Source organism: Bos mutus, chromosome 19, assembly GCF_027580195.1.
Source record: "Bos mutus isolate GX-2022 chromosome 19, NWIPB_WYAK_1.1, whole genome shotgun sequence".
Taxonomy (NCBI): Eukaryota; Metazoa; Chordata; class Mammalia; order Artiodactyla; family Bovidae; genus Bos; species Bos mutus.
This window is the reverse complement of record NC_091635.1, coordinates 51251220-51275857: the sequence shown is the minus strand read 5'-3', so window position 1 is coordinate 51275857 and position 24638 is coordinate 51251220. Positions and strand designations below refer to the sequence as shown.

General features: G+C 39.4%; 2 protein-coding genes across 10 annotated transcripts in view; one reads left to right on the top strand and one right to left on the bottom strand.

The window, feature by feature from the left end:
- The window catches only part of TUBD1 (tubulin delta 1), a 30229-nt gene extending 27027 nt beyond the window's left edge, over positions 1-3202 (bottom strand). For 2 of the 6 annotated variants that reach the window (XM_070390575.1, XM_070390571.1), the window contains exons 1-4: positions 3048-3199; positions 2345-2482; positions 2000-2216; positions 113-260 (exon numbers count right to left, since the gene is read on the bottom strand). In XM_070390575.1, coding sequence (XP_070246676.1) covers positions 113-260; positions 2000-2171 — 320 coding nt within the window. In that variant the 5' untranslated portion in view covers positions 2172-2216; positions 2345-2482; positions 3048-3199. Of the gene's footprint in view, positions 1-112; positions 261-1999; positions 2217-2344; positions 2483-2926 lie in introns of all 6 variants that reach the window. The other 4 variants (XM_070390573.1, XM_070390572.1, XM_005892292.3 and 1 more) reach the window with 4 other exon arrangements.
- Positions 3203-3466: 264 nt separating this feature from the next.
- The window catches only part of RPS6KB1 (ribosomal protein S6 kinase B1), a 40261-nt gene continuing 19089 nt past the window's right edge, over positions 3467-24638 (top strand). For 3 of the 4 annotated variants that reach the window (XM_070390565.1, XM_070390563.1, XM_070390566.1), the window contains exons 1-4: positions 3467-3679; positions 11160-11209; positions 12208-12328; positions 13881-13949. In XM_070390565.1, coding sequence (XP_070246666.1) covers positions 3539-3679; positions 11160-11209; positions 12208-12328; positions 13881-13949 — 381 coding nt within the window. In that variant the 5' untranslated portion in view covers positions 3467-3538. Of the gene's footprint in view, positions 3680-4234; positions 4323-11159; positions 11210-12207; positions 12329-13880; positions 13950-24638 lie in introns of those variants that run through there. The other variant, XM_070390564.1, reaches the window with a different exon arrangement.

Below are 24638 nucleotides of genomic sequence, written 5' to 3'. Positions count from 1 at the left end.
CAGCTAAGTGGCTAAAGAACGACGTTTAGTATATCAACTGTGCAGTTATAACTACACTGTTCATCAACTGTGCAGCTGTATCTAAACTGAAAAGCATGAGAATTATTCTTACCCATAGGCCCAGTTGTTTCCAGAACCTTGCTTTTGACAGAAGCATGAATGCTGGCCATATTTCCATCGGCCAGAACAGGCGGCCTTTGACAGTGTTTGATTGATAACTTTAGGTTCCATGTCAACAAGGACAGCACGAGCAACTGGAACTAGAGAGGGGGAAAAAAAGATCAAAAGAAAAATAATGCATATAATCTTATTTGGGGTAACTCAGAGCATAAACTTCTCTAAATTAAAAAAAAACAATTCAAAGATTGAGAATAGAAAGACGTGTCATTCTGCTTAGAAAGTGAGGTGGGCAGCAGCAGGCAGATGCAGATGGTTCATATGCCCAGCATTCTGCTGGCAGGCTGAATAAATATAGGCTAAAACGATGACTGGGTCAGGTCTACAAACATCTGTTGAGTGCTTATAATGTGCTATGTACTGTGCTAGAAACACAGAAATGAAGACAGTATGAATCCAGCCAGAGGAGAACCAGGGAGGGAAGCAAAGCACAGCAACACTGAATCATGAAGCGATGTGATGGGACCCAGAACAAATCCACAGTAACACAGGCGCATATTCAGAAGCACAAAATACCAAGGGCACAAAAAGCATCTCAGGATTATTGAAGCAGAAGATGGAGACGCGGGGTGTAAGAAATGATGGACAGGATGGGAAGCGGCAGGGCTGAGATATTAGAAGTCCTAATATACAATGCTAAAAACCTTGAAACTTGTTTTTCAGGCAATGAGAAACCACTGGAAACGTTCAAGGATGAAAGGAATAGTCACGTGTCTTTTTTTTTTTTTAATGTCAGATGTCTTTATTATTTTTTTAAACAGCTTTTTACTACATTTATTTCTTTACTTATTGTTAAGTAAGTTTAAGTACTTATCGTTAAGTAAGTAAGCAAGGCATATGGGATTGTAGTTTCCCAACCAAGGATAGGACTGGCCCTCCCTGCAGTAGAAGTGTAAAGTTTTAACCACTGGACCACCAGGGAAGTCCCTCAGATGTCTTTTTGAATACAGCAGTGTGGAGGATGGACGTGATAGACGCAGGAGACCAGGCAGGGAAACTCAGGAGTGTCTTGAAACAATCCAGATGAGGAATGACAAGAGCCAGAACTAAGGCAATGACAGCGAAGATGGAGACGGGAGAGGCGTTTCAAGGGACACGTAGGAGATAAACTAAGCAGATCTGAACGTAGGCAGTAAGAACACTGTTTTTAAGGGAAAAACAATGCATGCCCTCGGGTATGGAGATGTTGAGTTTGAGGTACACATAAGAGACACAGGTGATGTTCACTAATCAGTCTGCAGCTTGGAAGAGATGCTAGGCTACAGATTTGAGAGTAACCAGTATAAAAGATGGAGCAACATTTCAGAGTCACTGAATTTGCCCAGAGAGAACTACACAAGTGAGGAAGACGCTGAGATGCAACCACTAGAAAAGTTCAGTGACTAAGAAGAAGGAGTTTCAAGGAGGGAGTTTTGTAGTTAATGTTATCAAATCTGGTAGAGAAGTTAAGTGAATTAACAAAAACAGTTACTGGCTCTAGTAATTAGGAGATCACTGGGAATTTTTCATGGGACAGTTTCAGTGGTATTGTAAAGCAGAAGCAGGATTATAACTGGTAAAGAGGGTTCTCCTTTGAGAATCTTAGATGAGAAGGAAGGAAAAAAGCTATAGTCAAGAGCCAAGTTTTATTTGGTTGGTTGGTTTTAGATTGGCAAGATCTGAGCAAGCTCATAGCCTGAGGACATGATGCCACTGGAGAGGGAAAGCTTAATACAAAAAGAAAGGGCTGAGAACAAAATCATTCTGCTGCAAGATGAAGGGGGTTCAGACACCATGTGCAGGGCGAGGCCTTGAAGAGATTGGTTATGTGGACCACACATACCTCCATTTTCCTCCTCACTGAAGAACCTTTCTTTGCAAGATGCTTGATACGCCTCATTCTCCCTTTTAGAGCAGAGTCCTCGGGAACAGTGTGAGTCATTAAATAAAGCATCAAACACTTCAAAACCAATCTGATTGCCACACTGACCAAGCTGCACTGTTACTATTGACATGCTGAGAAACAAACCAAAACAAACTCCTTCGAAAAAGTGAGCAACCTGTAATAGAAAAAATATGGTCTTAGAGAACCACTACATTACTAACAAAGAACAAACAAAATATGTTCAGTTCAGTTCAGTTCTAATAAAAATATATAATTTGTAAATACTATATACAGATAAAATACCTATGTTGTTTAAGGAGCCAATCATTCAAGGAAGTTGTTCTTTTTCTGTATATGGTTTCGGGACTTGAGACCGCTGTACCCAAATCCATTCATACACAGCTCAACAGTTTCCAAAATCTCACGTGTAATCGCAACTTTCTAAGCATGCGTTTAAAACAAACAAAACAGTGAATTCTGGTTGAAGTAATTCGTAGTATCCATGTCACACCAAAGGGACATAGAAAATGCAAAAGTGAGCTCAACGGTAGCAGACTTAATTAACATTAATTTTCTTGCTTCTAAATAATAACTTTCTCTCTCCACCAATCAACTTTCTGTACTGGTAACTATCTTAACACTTAAAAGAAAGTCTTTGTATTTAGCTCAAATAAGACAGCAAGGAAGACGAGACTTAGAAGAAAAAAAAGGAGCAATAGTAGAGCAAGTATCCACTACTTTTAACAATAAAAAGAGACAGTTTTTGGTAAAGACCTTATTATGGGGTCAATGCAGCATTGGAAGGAGCCGTGGCTTGTAAGCCAGACTCTGTACTTAAAATCATCAAACAACTCTGCAAAATTAGTATCATTATTTTTATTTTACCGATAAGGAAACCGAGGCTCTGAAAAGTCAGTGACTTTCGCAAGGCCACTGAGCTGGTACAGAGTAAAGCCAACTTCTGCCTTTCTACACCTCCCAGGAGCTCCCCATTAACCCCACTCACTGGCAACCCCAGGACCAGCCGTTTCCGCCCGGTTCAAACTTCACGGGAGCAACATTTTCCTAATGCGCAGGCTCACTTTCCATACCGAAAAAACTACAGAGAACGAATGCGCATGTTCCACATACAAGCAGATTTGTTGTGGTTTTCTCCCCCCGCCCCCCCATTCAGAAAGGTTAATTACGCATGTTCAAATTTATCAACTTCAGACACGGCACGCATGCTCACTGTCCATCGGGCTTTAGCTGACTCTGCGCATGATCTAGCTTCCAAGCGAGGCTTCGGAAGCGCTTCTGCGCATGCTTCCGCCAGTACCTGGCCCAGGCGGCGGCACTGCGCATGTCCGTTGCCCATAGTTCGGCTTCACGGAGTCCTGTGCGCATGCCTCGATGCCGAACTTGAGGAGCCAGTCTGGGGCCTAGGCGCAGACGCACTGAGCCCCAGCGGCCGGTGATGGCGGCAGCGGCGGCGGTGGCTGCGGCGGGTCCGGGCCCATGAGGCGACGACGGAGGCGGGACGGTTTCTACCCAGCGCCGGACTTCCGAGACAGGGAAGCTGAGGACATGGCAGGGGTGTTTGACATAGACCTGGACCAGCCAGAGGACGCGGGCTCTGAGGATGAGCTGGAGGAGGGGGTGAGGCCCGGGGTCCCCGGGGGTGGGGTGGGGGGGGCACCCGAGGTGACAGGGCCGGGGCGGCGGCGCGGGCCCGGGAAAGCCCGGCGCGTCCGAGGGCGCGGAGACCCGGGAGCGGGGGGCGCGAGTCGTTCCCGGAGATCCAGGAGGAGTCGAGGCGCCGCGCGGCCCGGAGCGGGGCAGCGGGCGGGGAGGACCTGGCCCTCAGGTGTGAGGCCGCTGCTGGGCTTGCAGGTGCCGGTCGCGCCCCTCGCCCCGGATGAGCGCAGCCGGGAGCAGCCCGTGGAGGGGACGGGGACGGGCGCGCGCGGCGGACTTGCCCGGAGCCCCGGGACCTGAGTGTGCGGGGCGCGCGTGCTGCAAGCGTGTGCGTGTGGGGGGGAGGGGGACTGCGTTTGCTGGGTGTCCCGTAAGTGCAGGTGAAGCGCGGAAAGGGTGTCCCTTCGACTGTAAGATCTCAAGTGTTGCATCTTCAGACGTCCCACAACCACCTCTCTTCTCGGCCTGTCGCTTCTCTCCTAGGAAGCGCTCAGCTGTTAGAAGTGACAGCTGAAAACTTCTGTCGGGAGTAGCGCTGCCGCTGCAGTTACAGCCACCAGGAGTTTTATTTCGGGAGCAAGGGGGCTCTGCTGCATCTTCCAGGGTTTGTTTGTTTGCTTTTTTTTTTTTTAATTAAAAAAACCCCTTCCGTGTGACTTAAAAAAATAATTTATAACGACACACGGCATTTGTAACTTACTTTTCCCTTAGTTATAGATGTCTATATTTTTTTCGAAATACTTGATGTAATTTTGGGGTGGAAAAAAACCAACGTTGACAGCTGTGATTTGGCTTGCCAAAAATAAATTGCTTGAACTGAGACTTGTGAATGGTGGTGTGAGGGCTTTCCTTGCAGTAATTTAGGGTGCTAAATTTAGAATTGTTTTTCCTAAATGCATAGCTCGTTTTTACCTCTGCTGTCTTAGTTATTCTTTATTCAAGATAAATTTATTGCAAAATCACAAGTTGTACCTGACGTTCACAAATAGTGTTGTCATGCTAAATCACTGATTCTGGGGCAAATGACCATCAGTGATAACCTCATGATAATTTAGATTGTAAATTCCATTGTCTAGATGAGTACATGGGTTTATGACTCAAGTCAGATATTTGCTCTAACTACAGAAGGGGCCTCCCTTTTTTTTTCTCCCACCCTATCTCCTCCCTCTGGCAAGTAAGTTGTTTCCTGCTTGTTGACAGAAGATGCTATATATGTTAAATACTTTAGGAAAATAGGTTTTATAGAACAGAAATGCTCTTCTTATCAGTTGAGTCTAAATCGAAATCAGGCAGTGTGGGCTGTGTGGAAGGTGGGTATTGAGATATATACTTTTTTTTTTTTTTTTTGGTGGCTGCACAGCACAGCTAGTGGAATCTTAGTTCCCCAACCAGGGATTGAACAGGTTTCTGGCAGTGAAAGTGCCAAATCCTGACCACTGGACCGCTAGGGAAATATCCCTGATGTATATTTTTTAGTATGCTTGCATATGGAATTGCAGTTAGCTTCTCAATGGAACAAGTATGGGATTACTTTCATTACATATAACATACTCTCATCAGTTATATTGGCTCCATATGGCAGTGGCTTGGGAGCGAAGCAGGGGAGGAAAGGATAAGGGTGCTTTATATCAATAAAATCTTCACCAGTTGAACTGATAAAATTTCCAGACCTTGGGTTTATTATGAGCTGAAAGTAAAATACCGTATTAAGATTCTTGCTGTGAATTAGGACCCCTCTTGAATGTTCGTTCTGCTGGGTACAGGCAAATAGGATTTTGAGCAGGTGTGGAAGAGGAGGTCAGAGAAATTGGTGGAAATAGGAAAGAGGAGGAAATATGACTACTACCCTAGGGAGAGGAGCTTTAATTACAAAGGTAATTAAAGAGGATTTTGAGGAAGAGGCTTCAGCAAAATATATCTAACATAGCAGTGCTTTTGGAGTCGAAAATGTTTCTTTTGAGTGTGTTATTCTAAGAGATGCAAGGTGGACAAGCAAAGAGTTGGAGTGGAATTGGGTTGGCCACCCAAGGAGATTCAGTGACATCCAGGTTTCTCTATAGGTTTTAAAATTCTGAAAAATGAGAGAAATTTAGATTCTTAGAAAATCTGACTACTGTGAATTTCTAATAATATAATTAGAATCCTGTTTGTGAATTTGTATCCTTTAGTGTGTCCATCCATCAGGTGCTCAGTCGTATCCAACTCTTCGTGACACCGTGGACTGTAGCACACCAGGCTCCTCTGTCCACGGGATTCCCAGGCAAGAAATCCGCCAATTTCCTCCTACAGGGGATCTTCCCAACCCAGGGATCTAACCCGAGTCTTCTGTGTCTCCTGTATTGCAGGCGGATTCTTTACCCCTGAGCCACTGGGGAAGCCCCCATCCTTTAGTACACAAGCTTTTAAAACATTGGTGCATATCAGAGTAGCCTCACATCCTCATTTTACAGAAAGGAAACTGAGGCATCAACCAGGGATATGATTGCCCAAGACCATGGAGATAACTAGTGGTAGTATCTTCTGACACAATTCAGTAAGCTTCGTTGCACAGCTTCTTCACTGCATTCACTAGTCTTGTTTGTAATGTACCTGTTTGTGGTGTGTCAGAGCTAATTCAGATCCTTCCAGCCACGCTCACTGACTGCATGATCTCAAATAAATTGCTTAACCTCTCAGACTAAAGACTCAGAAAAAAGACTTTTTTCTTCTCCATAAAATGAAGACTGTGTGAGATAGAGTATATCAAGTACTCTCAAAATATCCTGGCACATTATGTAGTTAGCTGGTTTATGGAAATAGAGCTTGTCAGTGTTAACTGATTGCCAAGGAACCAATCATTCAAGTTTACCCTCATCTATACATAAAGACATAATAATAAATGCAGTTATACTAGAGGTACTGCATTTTTAGAACAGTTTGTTTCTTTCCTTCCTTGCTTTTTTCTCTTTGTCGTTCGTCCTATTTAGAAATACATCCCCCCCCCAGCTTTTTAATTTTTAAATTTTTGGCCGTGCTGGGTCTTTGTTGCTGTGTGCGGGCTTTCTCTAGTTGCAGAAAGCAGGGGCTACTCTTTAGCTGTGGTGCGGTGGCTCCTTTCGTTGTGGAGAACGGGCTTTAGGCACAAGGGCTTCAGTGGTTGTGGCATGTGGGCTTAGTTGCCTTGTAGCATGTGGAATCTTCCCAGACCAGGGACTGAACTTGTGTCCCCTGCATTGGCAGGCAGATTCTTAACCACTGGGCCACCAGGGAAGTCCTAGAGATACCTACTTTTTAGGTATGTTACACTGAGTGAATCTATATTAGTGAATATATGTATTTATAGTAAATAGATGTATTTACATGGCGCAGTTAATTTTTCAGTGACTAAAAGATGAGAATTAGTTTTAAGTACTATATTAAAACCAGTGGTTGAAAGGGTTTTTGTTTTTCTGTTTCATTGGTGATAATATAATTTGGGAACAGAGTTGAAACTAAAGGAAAGTTTTCCTTTAGAAATTTTTTCATTAGATTATGAAAATGTTGGAAACCTCTGCTTTCTGTGAAGACACAGGTTAAAAGAGTAAAAGAAAATTGTTAATGCAACTTAAAAAAATCATGAATTTTTACTCTGCTAGTTCAAAATTTGAAATAGAGACTTCCTGCCGAATTTCAGATTGGGTTAGTAGATTTTTATTGAGCAAAAAGTTTAAAAAATTTTTAGTGTTTTGAAAAATAGTGGTATATAGATAATATGTATTCAGATGTTCATGATTATTAATATCTCAATATCTTGCATTTTATTAGATACTTACTGTAATGTACTTTTAAATAGCCAGTATTTGAGGCCAGATTTACTTCTTTTCCCCAGATTACTGAACCTTATTTTATAAGGAAATATCTGTGAACAGGCAGGCAAGTAGATAAATGACTTAATGAATATTTAGATTAAGGATATTTTTCACCCATTCTGTAACAATTTATTTAAAACTTTTTAAACAGTTTGTTTAAATTTTTATAAAATTGGGACTTAAGGCATATTAACTTGAATTTATGTATAATTTTAATTTAAAACTTTGTAAATAGTCATTCTGATGGGCTAGTTTGAAACAGTTACCTTCTATAGTACCTTATTGTTTAGTCACTAAGTCCTGCGTCCAGCTCTTTTGTGACTCCATGGACTGCAGCCTGCCTGGCTCCTGCATCCATGGAATTCTCCAGATAAAAATGCAGGAGTGGGTTGCCGTATTCTTCTCCAGGGGATCTTCCCAATCCAGGGATTGAACATGCGTCTCCTGCGTTGGCAGGAGAACTCTTCACCCCTGAGCCACAATGGGGAGAATTCTACTTTGTCAGTCGTAGTGGCACATACACAAAAAAACATTAGATGGGTCATAAAGCTTAAGGCAGAAAAAAAAATCTGCATAAAGTTTCCTGTGAAGGATAACCGTCAGTATGTCCTGTAGAATAGCTTGGTGTTTCTGGTGTTGGACTTCTAGATACCATTGAGTAGCAGAAAAAAATTGTGCCTCAAAATGCTTGTGCTCCAGAAGTAACGGTAGGAAGTTCTAAGCCCAGATGCAGGTGGCAAGACAGGCCTGGCTGACTCCGGAAGTGAAACATAGCCCCAGGGCATGTGGCTTCTTTCTAGGTGGCTTCAAAGTCGTGGCTCAGTGTTAATTACTCTGTAGTCTTTAATTTAGAATTAAGTAAAGTGAATATTAAAGATAAAACAATTATATAATACCAATTTTATAGAAGTTAGCCTTTTGTCTTTAAAGTGAAGTCTTCATAGGTGATTGTATGAAGCCCCAGAGACCCCCCCCCCCAAAAAAAATCCTCTAATGATAACCACCCCTGCCTGCCCCTCCCACACAAAAGAAGCTGTATCAAGTTGAAACTGCAAGTATTTTTTCCCTTGATACCGCACCCCCCTCCCCACACTCTACCCTATTTGCCTAGGTCTAATCATGAGACACACATCCTTGGTGTTAGACTTCATCCTGAGTTGTTCACACTGTGGGCAAGTTCTGACTAAAACACTTGTTTTGAGAGCGCATTTGACCACTCATTGTGTAAAAATACTGTCCATTGCCTTTGTGTATCATGACTGTGTACTGGTATCTTTGAAGAAAGATGAGTTCACCTAAATATTCATTGAATTATTCCAAAATTCTTAATAAAAACTTTAAAACTTCTAATTTTTTGGTGCCTTTGATAGAAATTGAGAGTTCATAATCAGACTGTATTTAAGAATACTCATTTTAAAGCTACATTTTATAATACTAATAACTGAGTTTCTGCTGCCAGGTTATATTTTAGAGTTCCGTGACTTTTAGTATATTTATAGAGTCATATAGCCATCACCAGAATTTAGTTTTAGCACATTTCTGTCGCCCTCAACAGAAACTCCTCACTGCCATCCCCAGCCCTCAGCAGCTACTAGTCTGTTTGCCATACCTGTAAATGTGCCTTTCTGGAGCGTCCATAAGTGGGCTTATATATTACGTGGCCTTTTGTGTTTGGCTTCTTTCACTCAAGTTGATGATTTAAGGATCATCTTTGTTGTAGTATATATCAGTGTTTCATTCCTTTTTATAGCCAAATAGTATTCCATTGTTAATGTCAACGACATTTATCATTTCACTGGTTGATGTTCATCTGAGTCGTTTCCATTTGGGGGCTATTGTAAATAATGCTGCTATGAACATTTATGCCTGAGTCTTTGTGGAACATGTTATTTTCATTTCTCTTGGGTAGATACCAAGGAATAGATTTGCTGGATCATATGGTAAGTCTATGTTTAATTTTTGAAGAAACTGCCTAACTTTTCCAAAGTGGTTATACCATTTTACATTGCTGCCAGCAGTGTATAAGGGTTACAATTTCTCTGCATCCTTGCCAAACTTTTTTTTTTTGTCTTTTTAATTGTAGCTATCCTGCTGTAGCTATCCTAGTTGATGTGAAGTGATATCTCCATAGAGTTTTGGCTTGCACTTCCCTAAGGGCTAATGATACTGAACGTACTTTCATGTGACTTTTGGCCACTTACCTTCTTTGTGGAAATGCCTGTTCAGATCCTAACCTATTTTTTTTTAAGTGGGTTACTTATTTTTTTTATTATTGAGTTATAGAAGTTCTTTGTATGTTCTTATTTTATGGATTGTGAAGATTTACTCTCTCCTAGTTCTTCTAAAAATTTTATAGTTTGTAGTTTTAGTTCTTACATTTAGGTCTGTGACCCACTTTTACACATGGTGTGAAGGTAAGGATCCAAAGTAAATGTTCACATGTGGATATGCGATTGTCCTGAACTGTCATTTATTGAAACAAGTCTCTCTCCCATTGAATTTTCTTAGCGTCTTTGTCAAAAATCAGTTGACCATAAATGGAAGGGTTTATTCTGCGCTCTCATTTCTATTTCATTGATTTATATTTCTGTCCTTATGCCAGTACCACACTGAATTAATTGCTGTTGCTTCATAGTACATTTTGAAATCAGGACATGTAAGTCCCCCAACTTTGTTCTCCTTTTTCAAGACTGTTTTCACCCCACCCCCACCCTTGATTTTCTGAGTGAATTTTAGGATAAGCTTGGCACTTTCTGCAAGAAAGGGACTAGGTGTTTTTAAAAGATTGAGTTGAATCTGTAAACCAATTTGTTTAGTATCGCCATCTTAACAATGTTAAGTTGTCTGATGCATGAACATGGAGTGTCTTTTGATTTATTTAGGTCTTTTAAAATTTCTTTCAGCAATGTTTTTGGAGTTATTAAATATTGAAACCTTGCACTTTTGTTAAATTTATTTCTAAGTATTTTATTCTATTGATGCCACTGTGAATGGAGTTATCTTAATTTCATTTTTGAATTGTTCATTTTGCTATTGTACAGAGGGTTAAATTAAGTTTTGCACTCATTTATACTATGGTCAGAATAAATGTTTGGCCAGTATGACTCCACACAATTTGAGACTGTTGCTTAACTGTTTTGCTTTGATCAGCCGTATCATTCATGACAATGTCTTGGAATGGTTGTGGTTACCTTAGGCTTGGTTAGGTTGCAGTTACATAAGGCTTCTAGCATTATGTTAGTCTTATCAAAAGCATGTCAAAATAACTTTTTATAAGTCATTAACTCAGAATGCGGTACCTTTAGTTTAATAAAATACAGAATACATACTTTGAATACATGTAATTTTTGAAGGAGAAATCACCCGGTTTTGTTTGCAGATCATTGATGAGCAGCATCTACAGCTTAGTTGTCACATAAAATTAAAAGTGAAATCCCCCCACTATTGTTTGTGTGCTTTACTTTGTTCATCACATTTACCTATTAATAAAGCATAGAGAATTTGTAAGCTGATTTCTTTCATTCATTCTCCTTCAGTAATGGGGTGAAGCATTACATTTTTAAATTTCTTGTTTATGGGATTATTTATTTTTAAAACTTTAACATATTTTTCAGGGTCAGTTAAATGAAAGCATGGACCATGGGGGAGTTGGACCATATGAACTGTAAGTATATTTGAAAAGGTTTCACTGTGCTGTCTTTTTTTAATTTAGGTTATATCAGCTCCAGTTTACAGCCATCATGTGATTTTAATAACCTATTCTTAAATATATAGTCATACAGAGACTTGGTTTATTGAGCTTGGCACCAATATGAAAACATATCTGGGGTTTTGAGATCATGTATGGATTTTGAGAAGATTATTAAAATTCAGAGTATTCTGATTATGAGTCTAAGTGTGTAAAAGGTTTTTATTAGTTTAATATGGAGAACTACCTTTTCCTACTGAACAATAAAAATTTTAGAAATGCTCCCCAAATCAAATCCCTCTTGTTTTGCTTGTAATGCGTCATCTAAACAGAGATTTGTGCATTCTTGTGTCATTCTGGGAAAGCTTCATTAGTTGAATAAGGTGTATCCCACCTTCAAGTAAAAAGCCTTGGATTGTGGGGAAATTAAGATCACTCATAGAAAGCATTTAAATGACAGATAAATTGCTACCCTTTTGGGAACCTTTAAATTAAGTATATATGGAAAGATGCATGGTTATAATTTAATAACAAGAATTTTTAGCTGAAAACTTGAACTAATTGGGTACTTTTAGAAAGTGCTTAGATTTTCTGCTGATGTTGCCAAGTACAGTTGGATAATATCTAACCTCAGACATTTTGAATAAACTAAATTTGAATAACTAGAAGACTTTTTTCCTTTGTCAGCTTAATAAACTTGTTCTAATTCATCTTAGTTTGGGAGTACTTGATGCTTATGAAAATCAATAATCAGTAGCACATTCTGTAAACAAGCAGATCAGCAGACAGTTCTCAAGCCACCCTAATCTTGACCTACCATGTCATCGAATCATTAACTTAGAGCACAGATACTAAATTTGCTATCATGTACTTTTTTCCTTTTACTTAATTGGAGTATAATTCTCATTCTAACAATATGCTGAAGGTAATTTAACTTCTCACAAATTTACTTTTGGTTTTGTTTTTCTCCCCAGTGGCATGGAACATTGTGAGAAATTTGAAATCTCAGAAACTAGTGTGAACAGAGGGCCAGAAAAAATCAGACCAGAATGTTTTGAGCTCCTTCGAGTACTTGGTAAAGGGGGCTATGGAAAGGTAGGAAGTATTTTGAAATGAGAGCTGTCTTTGTCTGTCTCGGGTAGATTAATGTTTACACCGTTTCCAGCTGTCTTCTTCAGTCTTTGTAAGCTCTCAGCAAAGGACAGGATCATTTAACCTGGTATTATTTGAGCAATGTATAGAAGCTCTCCTCCTCTTACTACCATTCACATAACAGCCTGGCACTTTGTGGGTACTCAGTCAATATTTGTGGAATAAATAAATAGGCAGCTGGGCTAGGGAGTATCTGTTATTAGAGGATTCATTCCTTCCTTTTGTTAAATGGTACCGACTATAGGTATTCTTTTAAAAAACAAACTACTCCTTACTTTCAAGAGGCATGGCACATTAGATTGGTATCAGTTACTGAGACCTTAATCTAAATTGATTTTCTTTGACTTGCAGTATTCAGAGCAATAGAGTTAGGGCAGTTGAAGAATTTAAAAGAGGAGAAGAAAAATGAAGAACATCTTTTGGTTTCATAGTTTTGCCAGAAACTTTCTAATTTAAGACCTCACCTTTGAGTGTTCTATTCAAGAAAATTTGGACATTCTGTTTGCCATTCTTTTTCAAAAGACAGAGTTTGGGTAACACGTTAGTACTTAAGATTAAGCTTGAGAACTATTTATGCTATTGTGTAGTGTTAATTTTTGCAAAACATGGCATTTGTAGTTTATTCTTAGGCTTTAGGACACATTCTCGTCTGTTTTAATCATTGTGAATGTATAGCACATGCACTGTGAATCTCATATTTTAGCTGTTGCATGAGAGGATATTATGGCTAATCATTTTAAGGCTTAAGTAATTCCTGTCAAATATTAAATAGTTATATGTGAAGCATCTCTGAAAATTTATGAGCTATTTTATAATTTCTGTGTGTCTAGGAAACATGATTATAGTCTTTTCTATGCAAACTTGGATTTTATAAAGTAACATGGAGTGCTTGTTTTATAACACAGAGTGCTTGTTATTAGATGGTAATGACCACTTTTGCCACCAGATGTCAGCAGAATAAACAGGAAGGTTCTGTGTTGTATGACAGTTTTCACTACTAAGGACTTCCTAGGTAGCTCAGCTGGTCAAGAATCCTCCTGCAATGCAGGAGAACCCAGTTCGATCCCTGGGAAGTGAAGATCCCCTAAAGGGACACGCTACCCACTCCGGTTTTCTTGGGCTTCTCTGGTGGCTCAGATGGTAAAGAATTTGCCTGCAATGTGGGAGCCCTGGGTTGGGAAGATCCCCTGGAGGAGAGCATGGCAGCCCATTCCAGTATTCTTGCCTGGAGAATCCCCAAGGACAGAGAAGCCAGGTGGGTTACAGTCCGTGGGGTCGCAAAGAATCGGACACGACTGAGTGATTAAGCACACTAGTAAATCTTGAATGTAGTCTGGCTCTTTTAGCTCATCATTTTTGTACACAGTCCTTGATGGTGCTAGTTTCTGTAAGAATATAGACTGCTGTATCATTTGCTTCGTATACCTAGGAATTAAGGGACTGTGACTTAACATAGTTTAGCTTTTAATAACACACACTTTTATTTTTCATCCAGGTTTTTCAAGTACGAAAAGTAACAGGAGCAAATACCGGGAAAATATTTGCCATGAAGGTGCTTAAAAAGGTGATTTCTCTCCTCCCCCTCAACTATGTTCTTAATTGCTATAAAATTGATATTTTGGTCTAAAATTCTCAGTTAAAAATTGTATTTCTACCACAATTATAAGTCCTCTTGGAATGTGGGGTACATTTTATCATTCTTACTCCTGTTTTATTCTGCTTGGTTACTTGGTGAGGGTGCAGAGGAGATTGTTTCATTTCTCCTCTGAGGTTAACTCTTTAGCCCTTTGTTCTGGTCTCTGTATTTCTAAGTAATAAGCATGTTCTGCTGTGACTTAATTCAGTAGTTTTAGAATTAGAGATTGACTTCCTGTTTTATTCCTTTCTTCCTTTTTCCCATCCTCATCTGGCATCATTTTCTTTCGATCTACTGTTGCCTTCTCAAACCTCCCATCAACTCTAAAACACCTTTCAGGCCAGTGTATGAGCACACTTATGAGATAAGTGACTAGTCCTGTTTATTTTGCTCGGGCCTTCTGTCCCCTGCTCTCACCTGTGCTGATCTTTCTCTCGGCATTGCTGTCGTTACTGGACTTCCCCTTCACTACAATCCTTCAGATCCTCCTGACTCCGTCAGTGTTGGATCCTTTGTTTCTTGGATCCCAGATTTTCCTTTTTCTTAGTTTGTGTCCTGTTCCCGTGCTCTGGTGACCATTTACTGGTGATTTCCTGAGAAACTGAAAGAAGGGGAATTTGATATTCCAAATTTTTGCAGTGATGTGTCTTGCTTTGATTCTTATTATTTATTTTTACTGTTTCAGTCTTAAAAGTTTTCGTCTTTTAGCTCCAGGGAATTTTCTTTTATGATCTCTTCGATAATTTTCCTCTGGTTGTTTTCTTCTCTTAGAATTGCGTTTACTTGGGTGTTGGACCTCCTAGACTGATCATCTGTTTTTCTTTCCTTTCCACTTGTCCATTTCTTTATCTTTTTGTTTACTTTCTGAGGTTTTTCTAGAAATTTATTTTCTAATCATTTTTAAAATTTAGTGTATTTATTTGGCTTTGCGTTATGGCTTGTGGGATTTCATTAATAGTTGCCCGACCAGGGATCCAGTCCAGGCCCCTGGCAGTGCAAGTGCAGAGTCTTAATCCCTGGACTGCCAAAGAATTCCCTTACTTATATTTTAAAAACTATCATATTTGTAATTCCCCAAAGCTCTTTTTGTTGTTTTTTTTTTCTTTTTATACCTATTTTGTGAGTACAATATTTTCCTTTATTCCTCTGAGACATTTTAATTATAAATTCTTTGAAATATTCTTTTGTCTGATGGGCGTGTCTCTTGTCTAAGTTCCTATTTTCTTTGACTTTGATTTAGTGTTTTGTTGCCATGTTAGGGGCCTTCTTTACATGTCTGGTGTCCTTGAAGAGTGGAACTCTGAGAAGCTGATCAGAAGCTGAGTACGTGTAGCCTTCTCCAGTGTGCAGTCATGAGATTAGCTGGCAGTTGACTAAGAACTTCTAAACGTCAGTGTCTAAAGGTCTTTTTTCTGATATGGATCAATTCGTGCTGGGAAAGATCCTCTATTATTCTGCCTAGAAAAAGCATTCTGGGGCTGGATGACAGACAGGAGATGGAGATCTCACCTTTCAACATCAGATTTTTACTGAAATCATGTTTGTTTTGTTTTTAACTATTGATGTATAGTTGCTTTACAATGTTATGTTCATTTCTGCTGCACAGCAAAGCGATTCACTTACACATGCATATTCTTTTTCATCCATTATGGTTTATCACATGACATTTATTATAGTTCCCTGTGCTATGTGGTAGGTCTTTGCTGTTTATCCAGCCTCTGTGTACTAGTTTGCATCTGCTAATCCCAAACTCCCAAACCTTGCCTCTACCTTCCCTCCCTATCCCCAGCCACGAGTGTATTTGCTTTGTGCGTCTATTTCTGTTTTGTAGATAGCTTTATTTGTTGTATTTTGTTTACGTAACTGATATATGGTATTTTGTCTTTCTCTTTCGGACTTTGCTTAAATGTGGTAGTATCTAGGTCCATCCGTGTTGCTGCAGATAGCATTGTTTTGGTCTTTATTATGGCTGAGTAGCGAGGTCAAGTTTTTACTTCAGCACTCTACTCTATCTGATCCTTCACTCTTTTTTTTTTTTTTTTTCTGGAGACTACATCTCTCCAAGTGGTAGTTCCTGGCTGGTTACTATAGATTTGGGAATCTTGCTGATCTATCTGTTCTTACAGAGACTTTGAGATAATCCTCCTGTTTTCAGCCCTCCACCTTCTGCCTTCTATAGTCCTTAATGATTTCATGTTGTTTTCCTTTTCTTTCTTTTTATTTTTACTTTTAATTTTTGAACACTGCTAGGGCTTTATCTGGTGGGTCAGATGGTAAAGAATCTGCCTGTAGTGCAGGAGACCCAGGTTCAATCCCTGGGTCCCGAAAATCCTCTGAAGAAGGGAATGGCTACCCACTCCCAGTATTCTTGCCTAGAAAATTCCATGGATAGAGGAGACTGGTAGGGTCACAAAGAGTCAGACAGAACTGAGTGACTAACACTAACTGTTCAGGGCTTTATAGATGGATTGCACGTTTTTTGAGTTACGCCTCTTTGCAGGCATTTAGGTTTGCTCATACAACTGCTTTATCCCCCTCTGTTTTCACCTTTTGAGATGCAGAGTTACATGTGTTTCTTTGTTTTATTAACCTTGGATTGTGTATGTTTGGTTTCTTGTTCTTTTGGTTTGGGATTGATTTCTGAAAATATCTCACTGTCTTAAAATCTTAGTAGGAAACTATATTAAGACAATGAAAATGACTTTTTAAAAAAAATACAATGTTTATATATCATCCTATTGTCCCTGATTTTTACTTAAGCAGTACAAATGACTTCTTAATTTAAAAACTGAGGAACAAATACTGTGACCACAACTTTATTGGTGATTGTCTTAAAGAAGCAGTTTAGGTATTTTCAACTTCAGTTTCTGTATCAGTAAGCCAGAATTAATCTGCTCTCTGGCTTTCCCATTGGAATCATTTGAGATTATGGATTTTTTTATCTATACAGTATTTTAAGTCTAAAATTGGAGACAGTATAAATAATACTTGTTCTTGCAGTGTTGAAAGAAGTACTGGTCAGGTTTCTTAGAATAATCCATTCCTTTTGATATGTTGTTTATGAACACCTGATAATCAGGGCTGAGCAAAATTAGTCATAATTATATCTTAAGTGTCTGGCACAGATATCTTTAATGGAAAGAAGAGGGTTTTTTTTTCCCCCTACTGATGGTAAGCGGGTGTGGATTAATATATTGGGAAGTCCATAGACGTAACTGCTGCCATTTGTCAGGCTTCCTTTTTGTGCCCAGGCATTGAAGACCTAACTTGCTTTGCCTCTTCTTTTGCTTAGTTACCATGCGTTCTCACTGTGTGGCTTTTCTTGCCCTAAGCCTGGCTAGAGAATCACTCACTGTCTCATTCTTTCCTTGCTGTTCCCGAAAAGCTAGGGTTAGGTCCAAGGTTTTAATTCCTAAATCCCTAGGTAAAGATAACTGTGTTCTCCCTTTGAGTTTCTTCTTTTGATTTTGTTATCCCTGGAAGCAGAGAGTACTAACCCTCTTGGCCTGAGTATGTGGTAAAAATTTACCTCTTTCTAACCTTAAAGGTAAAATCATAAACCAGATGTTCCCTTGTCTTAAGTGAGTTGCTTACGTCTGAATAATCCATCTGGATTTATTAGTTCTCCTGGGCTTGTTTACTCACTATGAGAAGCTTAGAATGTTGAGGAATAGACTGTTTCCAACAACTATCTCTCTGTCCTACCAGTTGCATCAAAATGTATACTCTAGAAGCAAAATATCATTGCCCATGTCATTAGTTCAGCTTACATTGTAAATTTTACAGCCTTTGGCCAAAGGCTTGTAGCTCACAGATTGGTCATGTTTCTTTCATTCCTTCTTTTACTGAACCAGCTGAGACTAGGATTTAGCACTTGAGACGAGTGTAATCTGTGCTCTCACTCCGCTTACTGTGTAATTCAAGGGAAGAACTGATAAGCTTATCCATAGTTTCTACTCTAGTCAAAACCTTCCCACTTTGAGGATTAAGCTTATACTAATCTCTTAGTGTTTATCAGTCATTTCCCCCCCACTCTCAAGTCTTATTTTCCTGGGTGTATTCTGTATCCTTGTATTAAGTAAGTAATCGATTGCCTAGCCTTCTAATTCCTCATTGATCTCAAATCCATCAGCGTTCACCTCCATTTCACATCGCCAGGCCCCATAGTTGTATCGTCCTCTTCTGAAACACTGGACTATAATAGAACAACATTCTCGCTTTTTATTCCTATAGTGCCTGGTCTTTGGCCCTTTTAGTGCTTTGACCTTTCTGTTTTTCCCTTCAAGTTCTTAGTCCCCTTTTAATTTTTCTGTATACCTACTCTAGCCTAATCAACATGCTCTGCCACGTCAGTCACCTGCTATCCCTGGTTGACCTTGTCCTCCAGAACGCTCTAATCAGTTTATCTGTTAATACTCCTTTATTCCTGTATCTCAGTTATTGAACATCACTGGTAGAAATCACACAAACTTTAAATTGCTACTGGGAAAAATTCATAGTCCCCAACTCACGTAGACCCTCAGTACCCACCAAAGGTTCCTAGCCAGCCCCTGCCATTCTCTGCAACTAGTAGAGACTTTACTGTCATTCCAGCTATTCTTTTTTAGCAAACTGCCTCTCTTCCTAATTGAGGCTGTCGGACACGATTCCCTTCACCTTTCTTACCCTAATGCTGTGTTGTCTGCATTTTCACCTGTCTTCATCTCTCTCTCTCCAGGCTTAGTGGGAGATGTGTTCTTCCTCCTTTCCAAGGCCAAACTCTCTCTTTATGTTTGGATCCCCTCTCTTTCTGCCTGTTTAGCGTCTTTTTGTCACTTCTCTTTCTGCATCCTGATTTCATTCTCTGTTTAAATATATTCATGTCTTTGCCATATTTAGAAAATAAATCCTTTCTTTACTCGAAGTTTATCATAGCTTCCAGTCTCTGCCATTCATAGACTAATTTCTTAAGAAGTCATTTTCTATTATTTTTTTTACTCACTATCTTTTGAACTCACAACTCTACTATTTTGATGAAACTCTTTCCCTTTGTCACCAGGGATCTAATTGCTGGATCCAGTAGTCTTTTCCTTCAGTTCAGTTCAGTCACTCAGTCGTGTCCGACTCTCTGCACCCCCATGAATTGCAGCACACCAGGCCTCCCTGTCCATCACCAACTCCTGGAGTTCACTCATACTCAACGTCCATCGAGTCGGTGATGCCATCCAGCCATCTCATCCTCTGTCATCTCCTCCTCCTCCTGCCCCCAATCCCTTCCAGCATCAGAGTCTTTTCCAATAAGTCAACTCTTCACGTGAGGAGGCCAAAGTATTGGAGTTTCAGCTTTAGCATCAGTCCTTCCAATGAACACCCAGGACTGATCTCCTTCAGAATGGACTGGTTGGATCTCCTTGCAGTCCAAGGGACTCTCAGGAGTCTTCTCCAACACCACAGTTCAAAAGCATCAATTCTTTGGCACTCAGATTTCTTCACAGTCCAACTGTCACGTCCATACTTGACCACTGGAAAAACCATAGCCTTGACTAGACGGACCTTTGTTGGCAAAGTAATGTCTCTGCTTTTCAATCTGCTGTCTAGGTTGGTCATAACTTTCCTTCCAAGGAGTAAGCGTCTTTTAATTTCATGGCTGCAATCACCATCTGCAGTGATTTTGGAGCCCCCAAAAATAAAGTCTGACACTGTTTCCCCATCTATTTCATCATGAAGTGATGGGACCAGATGCCGTGATCTTAGTTTTCTGAATGTTGAGCTTTAAGTCAACTTTTTCACTCTCCTCTTTCACTTTCATCAAGAGGCTTTTTAGTTCCTCTTCACTTTCTGCCATAAGGGTGCTGTCATCTGCATATCTGAGGTTATTGATATTTCTCCTGGCAGTTTTGATTCCAGCTTATGCTTCTTCCAGCCCAGCATTTCTCATGATGTACTCTGCATAGAAGTTAAATAAACAGGGTGACAATATACAGCCTTGATGTACTCCTTTTCCTATTTGGAACCAGTCTGTTGTTCCATGTCCATTTCTAACTGTTGCATCCTGACCTGCATACAGGTTTCTCAAGAGACAGGTCAGGTGGTCTGGGATTCCCATCTCTTTCAGAATTTTCCACAGTTTATTGTGATCCACACAGTCAAAGGCGTTGGCATAGTCAATAAAGCAGAAATAGATGTTTTTCTGGAACTCTCTTGCTTTTTCGATGATCCAGTGGACGTTGGCAATTTGATCTCTGGTTCCTCTGCCTTTTCTAAAACCAGCTTGAACATCTGGAAGTTCACGGTTCACATATTGCTGAAGGCTGGCTTGGAAAATTTTGAGCATTACTTTACTAGCGTGTGAGATGAGTGCAATTGTGTGGTAGTTTGAGCATTCTTTGGCATTGCCTTTCTTTGGGATTGGAATGAAAACTGACCTTTTCCAGTCCTGTAGCCACTGCTGAGTTTTCCAGATTTGCTGGCATATTGAGTGCAGCACTTTCACAGCATCATCTTTCAGGATTTGAAATAGCTCAACTGGAATTCCATCACCTCCACTATCGTTGTTCGTAGTGATGCTTTCTAAGGCCCACTTGACTTCACATTCCAGGATGTCTGGCTCTAGGTGAGTGATCACACCATCGTGATTATCTTGGTTGTGAAGATCTTTTTTGTACAGTTCTTCTGTGTATTCTTGCCACCTCTTCTTAACATCTTCTGCTTCTGTTAGGTCCATACCATTTCTGTCCCTTATCAAGTCTTTCCTTAACTCATCCTTAATTTACCTCTCTGTTGCACTGAAGCTATTGACCACAGCATTTTGAAACTACACTCCCCTGACTTCTGTGGTTCTTTTGTGATTTTTTCTTCCCTAATTCTTCATCTTATCTTCTTGATGTCTTGCTTCTCAGACTTTCTCAAAATTACTTATTTAAACAATTCAAACCTCCTGAACAGGTAAAAAATAACACCTTTGAAGTTTTTCAAACTTTGCAGAGTTGCAAGAATAGTACAGTGATCACCAGTTGTTAATTTTGCCGTATTTTCTTTGTCTGCCGTTCCCTTTATCTCTCCTCTCTCTGCATGTACACATATGTATATTCAAAGTTTTTATTTTTTTATTTTTTATTTTTTTGAAAGTTTTTATTTTTTTGCTATACAAATTGAAAGTTATTTGCAGATATGGCACTTTGCCTTTAAAATCTCTAGTATACATAACCACAATGTAATTATCACATTTGGGAAGTTTAATAATGGTATACAATTCTGTTTTCCTGATACATTGTCTATAGTCAAACTTCCCTAGTTATGTCAATAGTATCCTTTACAGCTATTTTTTGTTTTTAATATCGAGGATTTAAAGAAGGATCACACCTTACATTGAGTAGTCTGGTGTCTTCAGTTTCCTTTACTCTAGAGTCCTGTGTCTTTAGTTTCTTTTGCTTTAGTTTCCTTTACTTTTTTGTCTTTCATGACACTAACATTTTTTGAAGACTCTGGGCCAGTCATTTTGCAGAGTGACCCTGATTTGGATATGTTTCATTATTTCCTAATGAAAATGCTTAAATTTTAAATTTAAGTTAAATGCTTTCTGCAGGAATATTTACATGAGTATTGTGTCCTTAGGAAGCTCATAGTGTTAGTCTGTCTCATTATTTGATGAGTTTGATCATTTGGTTAAGGTGGTGTCCACAAAACTTCCCATTCTACCTCTGCCGTTTTCCCTCTGTAATTAAAAAGTATCTATGGAATGAAAATTAGAGATTCTGCTAATATTCCATCCTAATAATCTTCTACACCCAGTGGTTTTACTATCCCATCATTTCTTAGCCAAATCAAGTAATACTCTGGTGATTATAAAGTGGAGACTTTTCTGTTGTATCATTTTTTTCTATATTAGTTGTCATTTTTCTGTAAAGAAAATATTTTCATATATTTAAAAAATTTTTAAAACCATTTTTATGTATTTTTTGGCTGCACTGGGCTTTCTCTAGTTGCGGCGAGCAGGGGCTCCTCTCCAGTTGCACTGCACGGGCTTCTTTTTGTGGTGGCTTCTCTCGTGGAGCACGGGCTCTAGGCACAAGGACTTCATCAGCTGCGGCTTGTGCGCTGGGCTCTAGAGCACACAAGCTTCAGTAGTTGTGGTGACAGGTTTAGCTGTGCGCTGGCATATGGTATCTTCCTGGAAATCCATGTCCAAATCTGTGTCCCCTGCATTGGCAGGCAAGGCCTCAACCATGGACCATTAGTGAAGTCCCAAAGTTTAGTTTTTTAAAACAGTGTGGACTACTTTTTTCATAGTGTTATCCATTTCTTTCATTATTCAAATTTTGGTATGAAAAATTTCCCAAATTTTTCTGAAGAGAGCTCTTTTAAGAAGGCTTCTGTGTTCTTTAACATATCCCTGTTAGTTTTGGAGTACTTCCTTTCTGTACGGTAGTGTGCTCCAGGTTTACCTTGCGTGTTCCCTCACCCTGGCCTGGCACCATCTATTTTTCCATGGAGCCCTGGTTTGTTTGGTAGAGAAACCAGGATCTGATTTCTAAGCTATGGTCTTTGCTACTGAAGTGTCATTCTTCTGGCTTTTTCAGAACAGAGCTAGGAAGTTTTGTTTTTGTTTTAAATCATGGCTTCACATTGATATTCCTAATTTCAGTCCAGTTCTTTAGGGTTCTTTTTTCTTCAGTCTACATTTGCATCTTTTTCCACATTGAGAGAAGCCTGATAACAACATTTACTCATTTAGTTAGTGGTACAATATATGCTAATAGTTTGAGAATTATAATACCAATAGTACTAGTAGTAGCTGCAAGCCTACTAAGTGTGGCCTAAGATTTCCTTGCAATTTTTGTTATGCTTACATATATGTTACTTAAGAATGTGCAGTGTAAAGTTATTTAAGTATCTTCTTTCTCTTTTTGTGGTAAAATTATCAAAGAATTGGATTGGCCAAAAAGTTCACTTGGGTTTTTGTACTACTGTATGGAAAAACCCAAATGAACTTTTTGGCCAACCTAATAAAAGTCAATTAAATTTATGTATTTCTCTTGTATTCAGTTTTATTTGCCTCCCCTGTCCTTGTTGATTTAATATTTTTTGAAATGTATAAAACATCATGGTTCAGAATTCAAGATCTCCATTTTATAATCACGTATGATATTGATTCAGGTAAGAAGAGAAATAAATGATAAAACTATTAAGCTTTTACTTAAAATTCCTATTCCTTTTCTTGCCTTCCCACAGTTGTTAGCTCTTTTTTTTTTTTTGATAGGTTTCTTTTTGGGATTTTATTTTATTTTATTTTGTTGGCCGCACCACACAGCATGTAGGATCTTAGTTCCTTGACCAGGGATTGAACCCAGGACCTTAGCAGTGAGAACTAGACTGTCAGGGAATTCCCTTTCGTTAACTTTTGACTTATCTTAGTTGTGCTCATTATTGCGTTTATAAGGATGTACATATTATTATATTTTTATTTCCTCTTTTACTCAAAAGGTAGCATACTGTGTATACTGCTGTGCCATATACGTTCTTTTGCACCTTGCTTTCATAGAGATATTCCTTGTTTTTTAAAAAAATATTTATTATTTTTCTTTCTTTATTTGGCTGCTCTCTTAGGTGCAGCATGCAGGGCTTTTAGTTGTGGCATGTGGGATCTAGTTCCCTGACCCACGATTGCACCCACGCCCCCTGCATTGGGAGTGCAGAGTCTTAGCCACTGGACCACCAGGGAGGTCCCCTCATTCTTTTTATAGCTTTATAGGGTTTTCATTCACTGTCCTGTGCTTAGGCATTTAGGTTGTTTCTAATGTTTCACTTTTACAAATATTGACAGTATCCCAACCAGTAGCCTTGTGTACATGCTTTTTCATGTCCAGAACAATGTATCATTTCCCCAAAACTTTCTTCTTTGTTTCCATTTCCTCAGTGACACTATTAGTTACACAGAAACCATGGTATCATTCTTCTCAAATCTCATTAGTCAGGAAGTGCTTCTGCTGCTGCTGCTAAGTCGCTTCATTCCTGTCCGACTGTATACGACCCCTTAGACGGCAGCCCACCAGGCTCCCCCGTCGCTGGGATTCTCCAGGCAAGAAAGTGCTAATGATGCGGTTTTACCCTTTTTCCCCCCAGCTTCGTTTTCTTAGTTACAGATTTTACTTCTTGCTTACTTTACTAGCCTCCTAACAGATGTTGTTTCTTCCCTAAAACTTCACACTGCTACTTGAACTGTCTTTCTTAAAGACAAGGGTTATTCATTTACCTTAGCTCAAGATTTCTTCTCAGCCTCTAAAAATATAATTCAAATGCCTTTGCCTCGATGCTCAGACTTTCCATTTCCTGGCCTCCACCTGTATCTCCAGCCTAATATATCTCCTAAATGCTTCTAACCATACTGAGCTACTTAATAGATCCTCTCAACATGCCCAGTCCTGTCAGGTCTCTTTTGCATTGGGAATGCCTTTTTTTTTTTCTCCACTGTCCACATTTTATCTTAGTAACTTTTTATGACACAGCTCAGGTATACCACCTGCAGGAAGACTTCCGGCTGTCGTATCTAGTTCTGCTGTTCACCCACAGCACCTGGTGCTTAGCTCCATTGACTCCTCTCTCTTCCCTGGGACTTTGGGCTCCTATGGGCTGGAGACT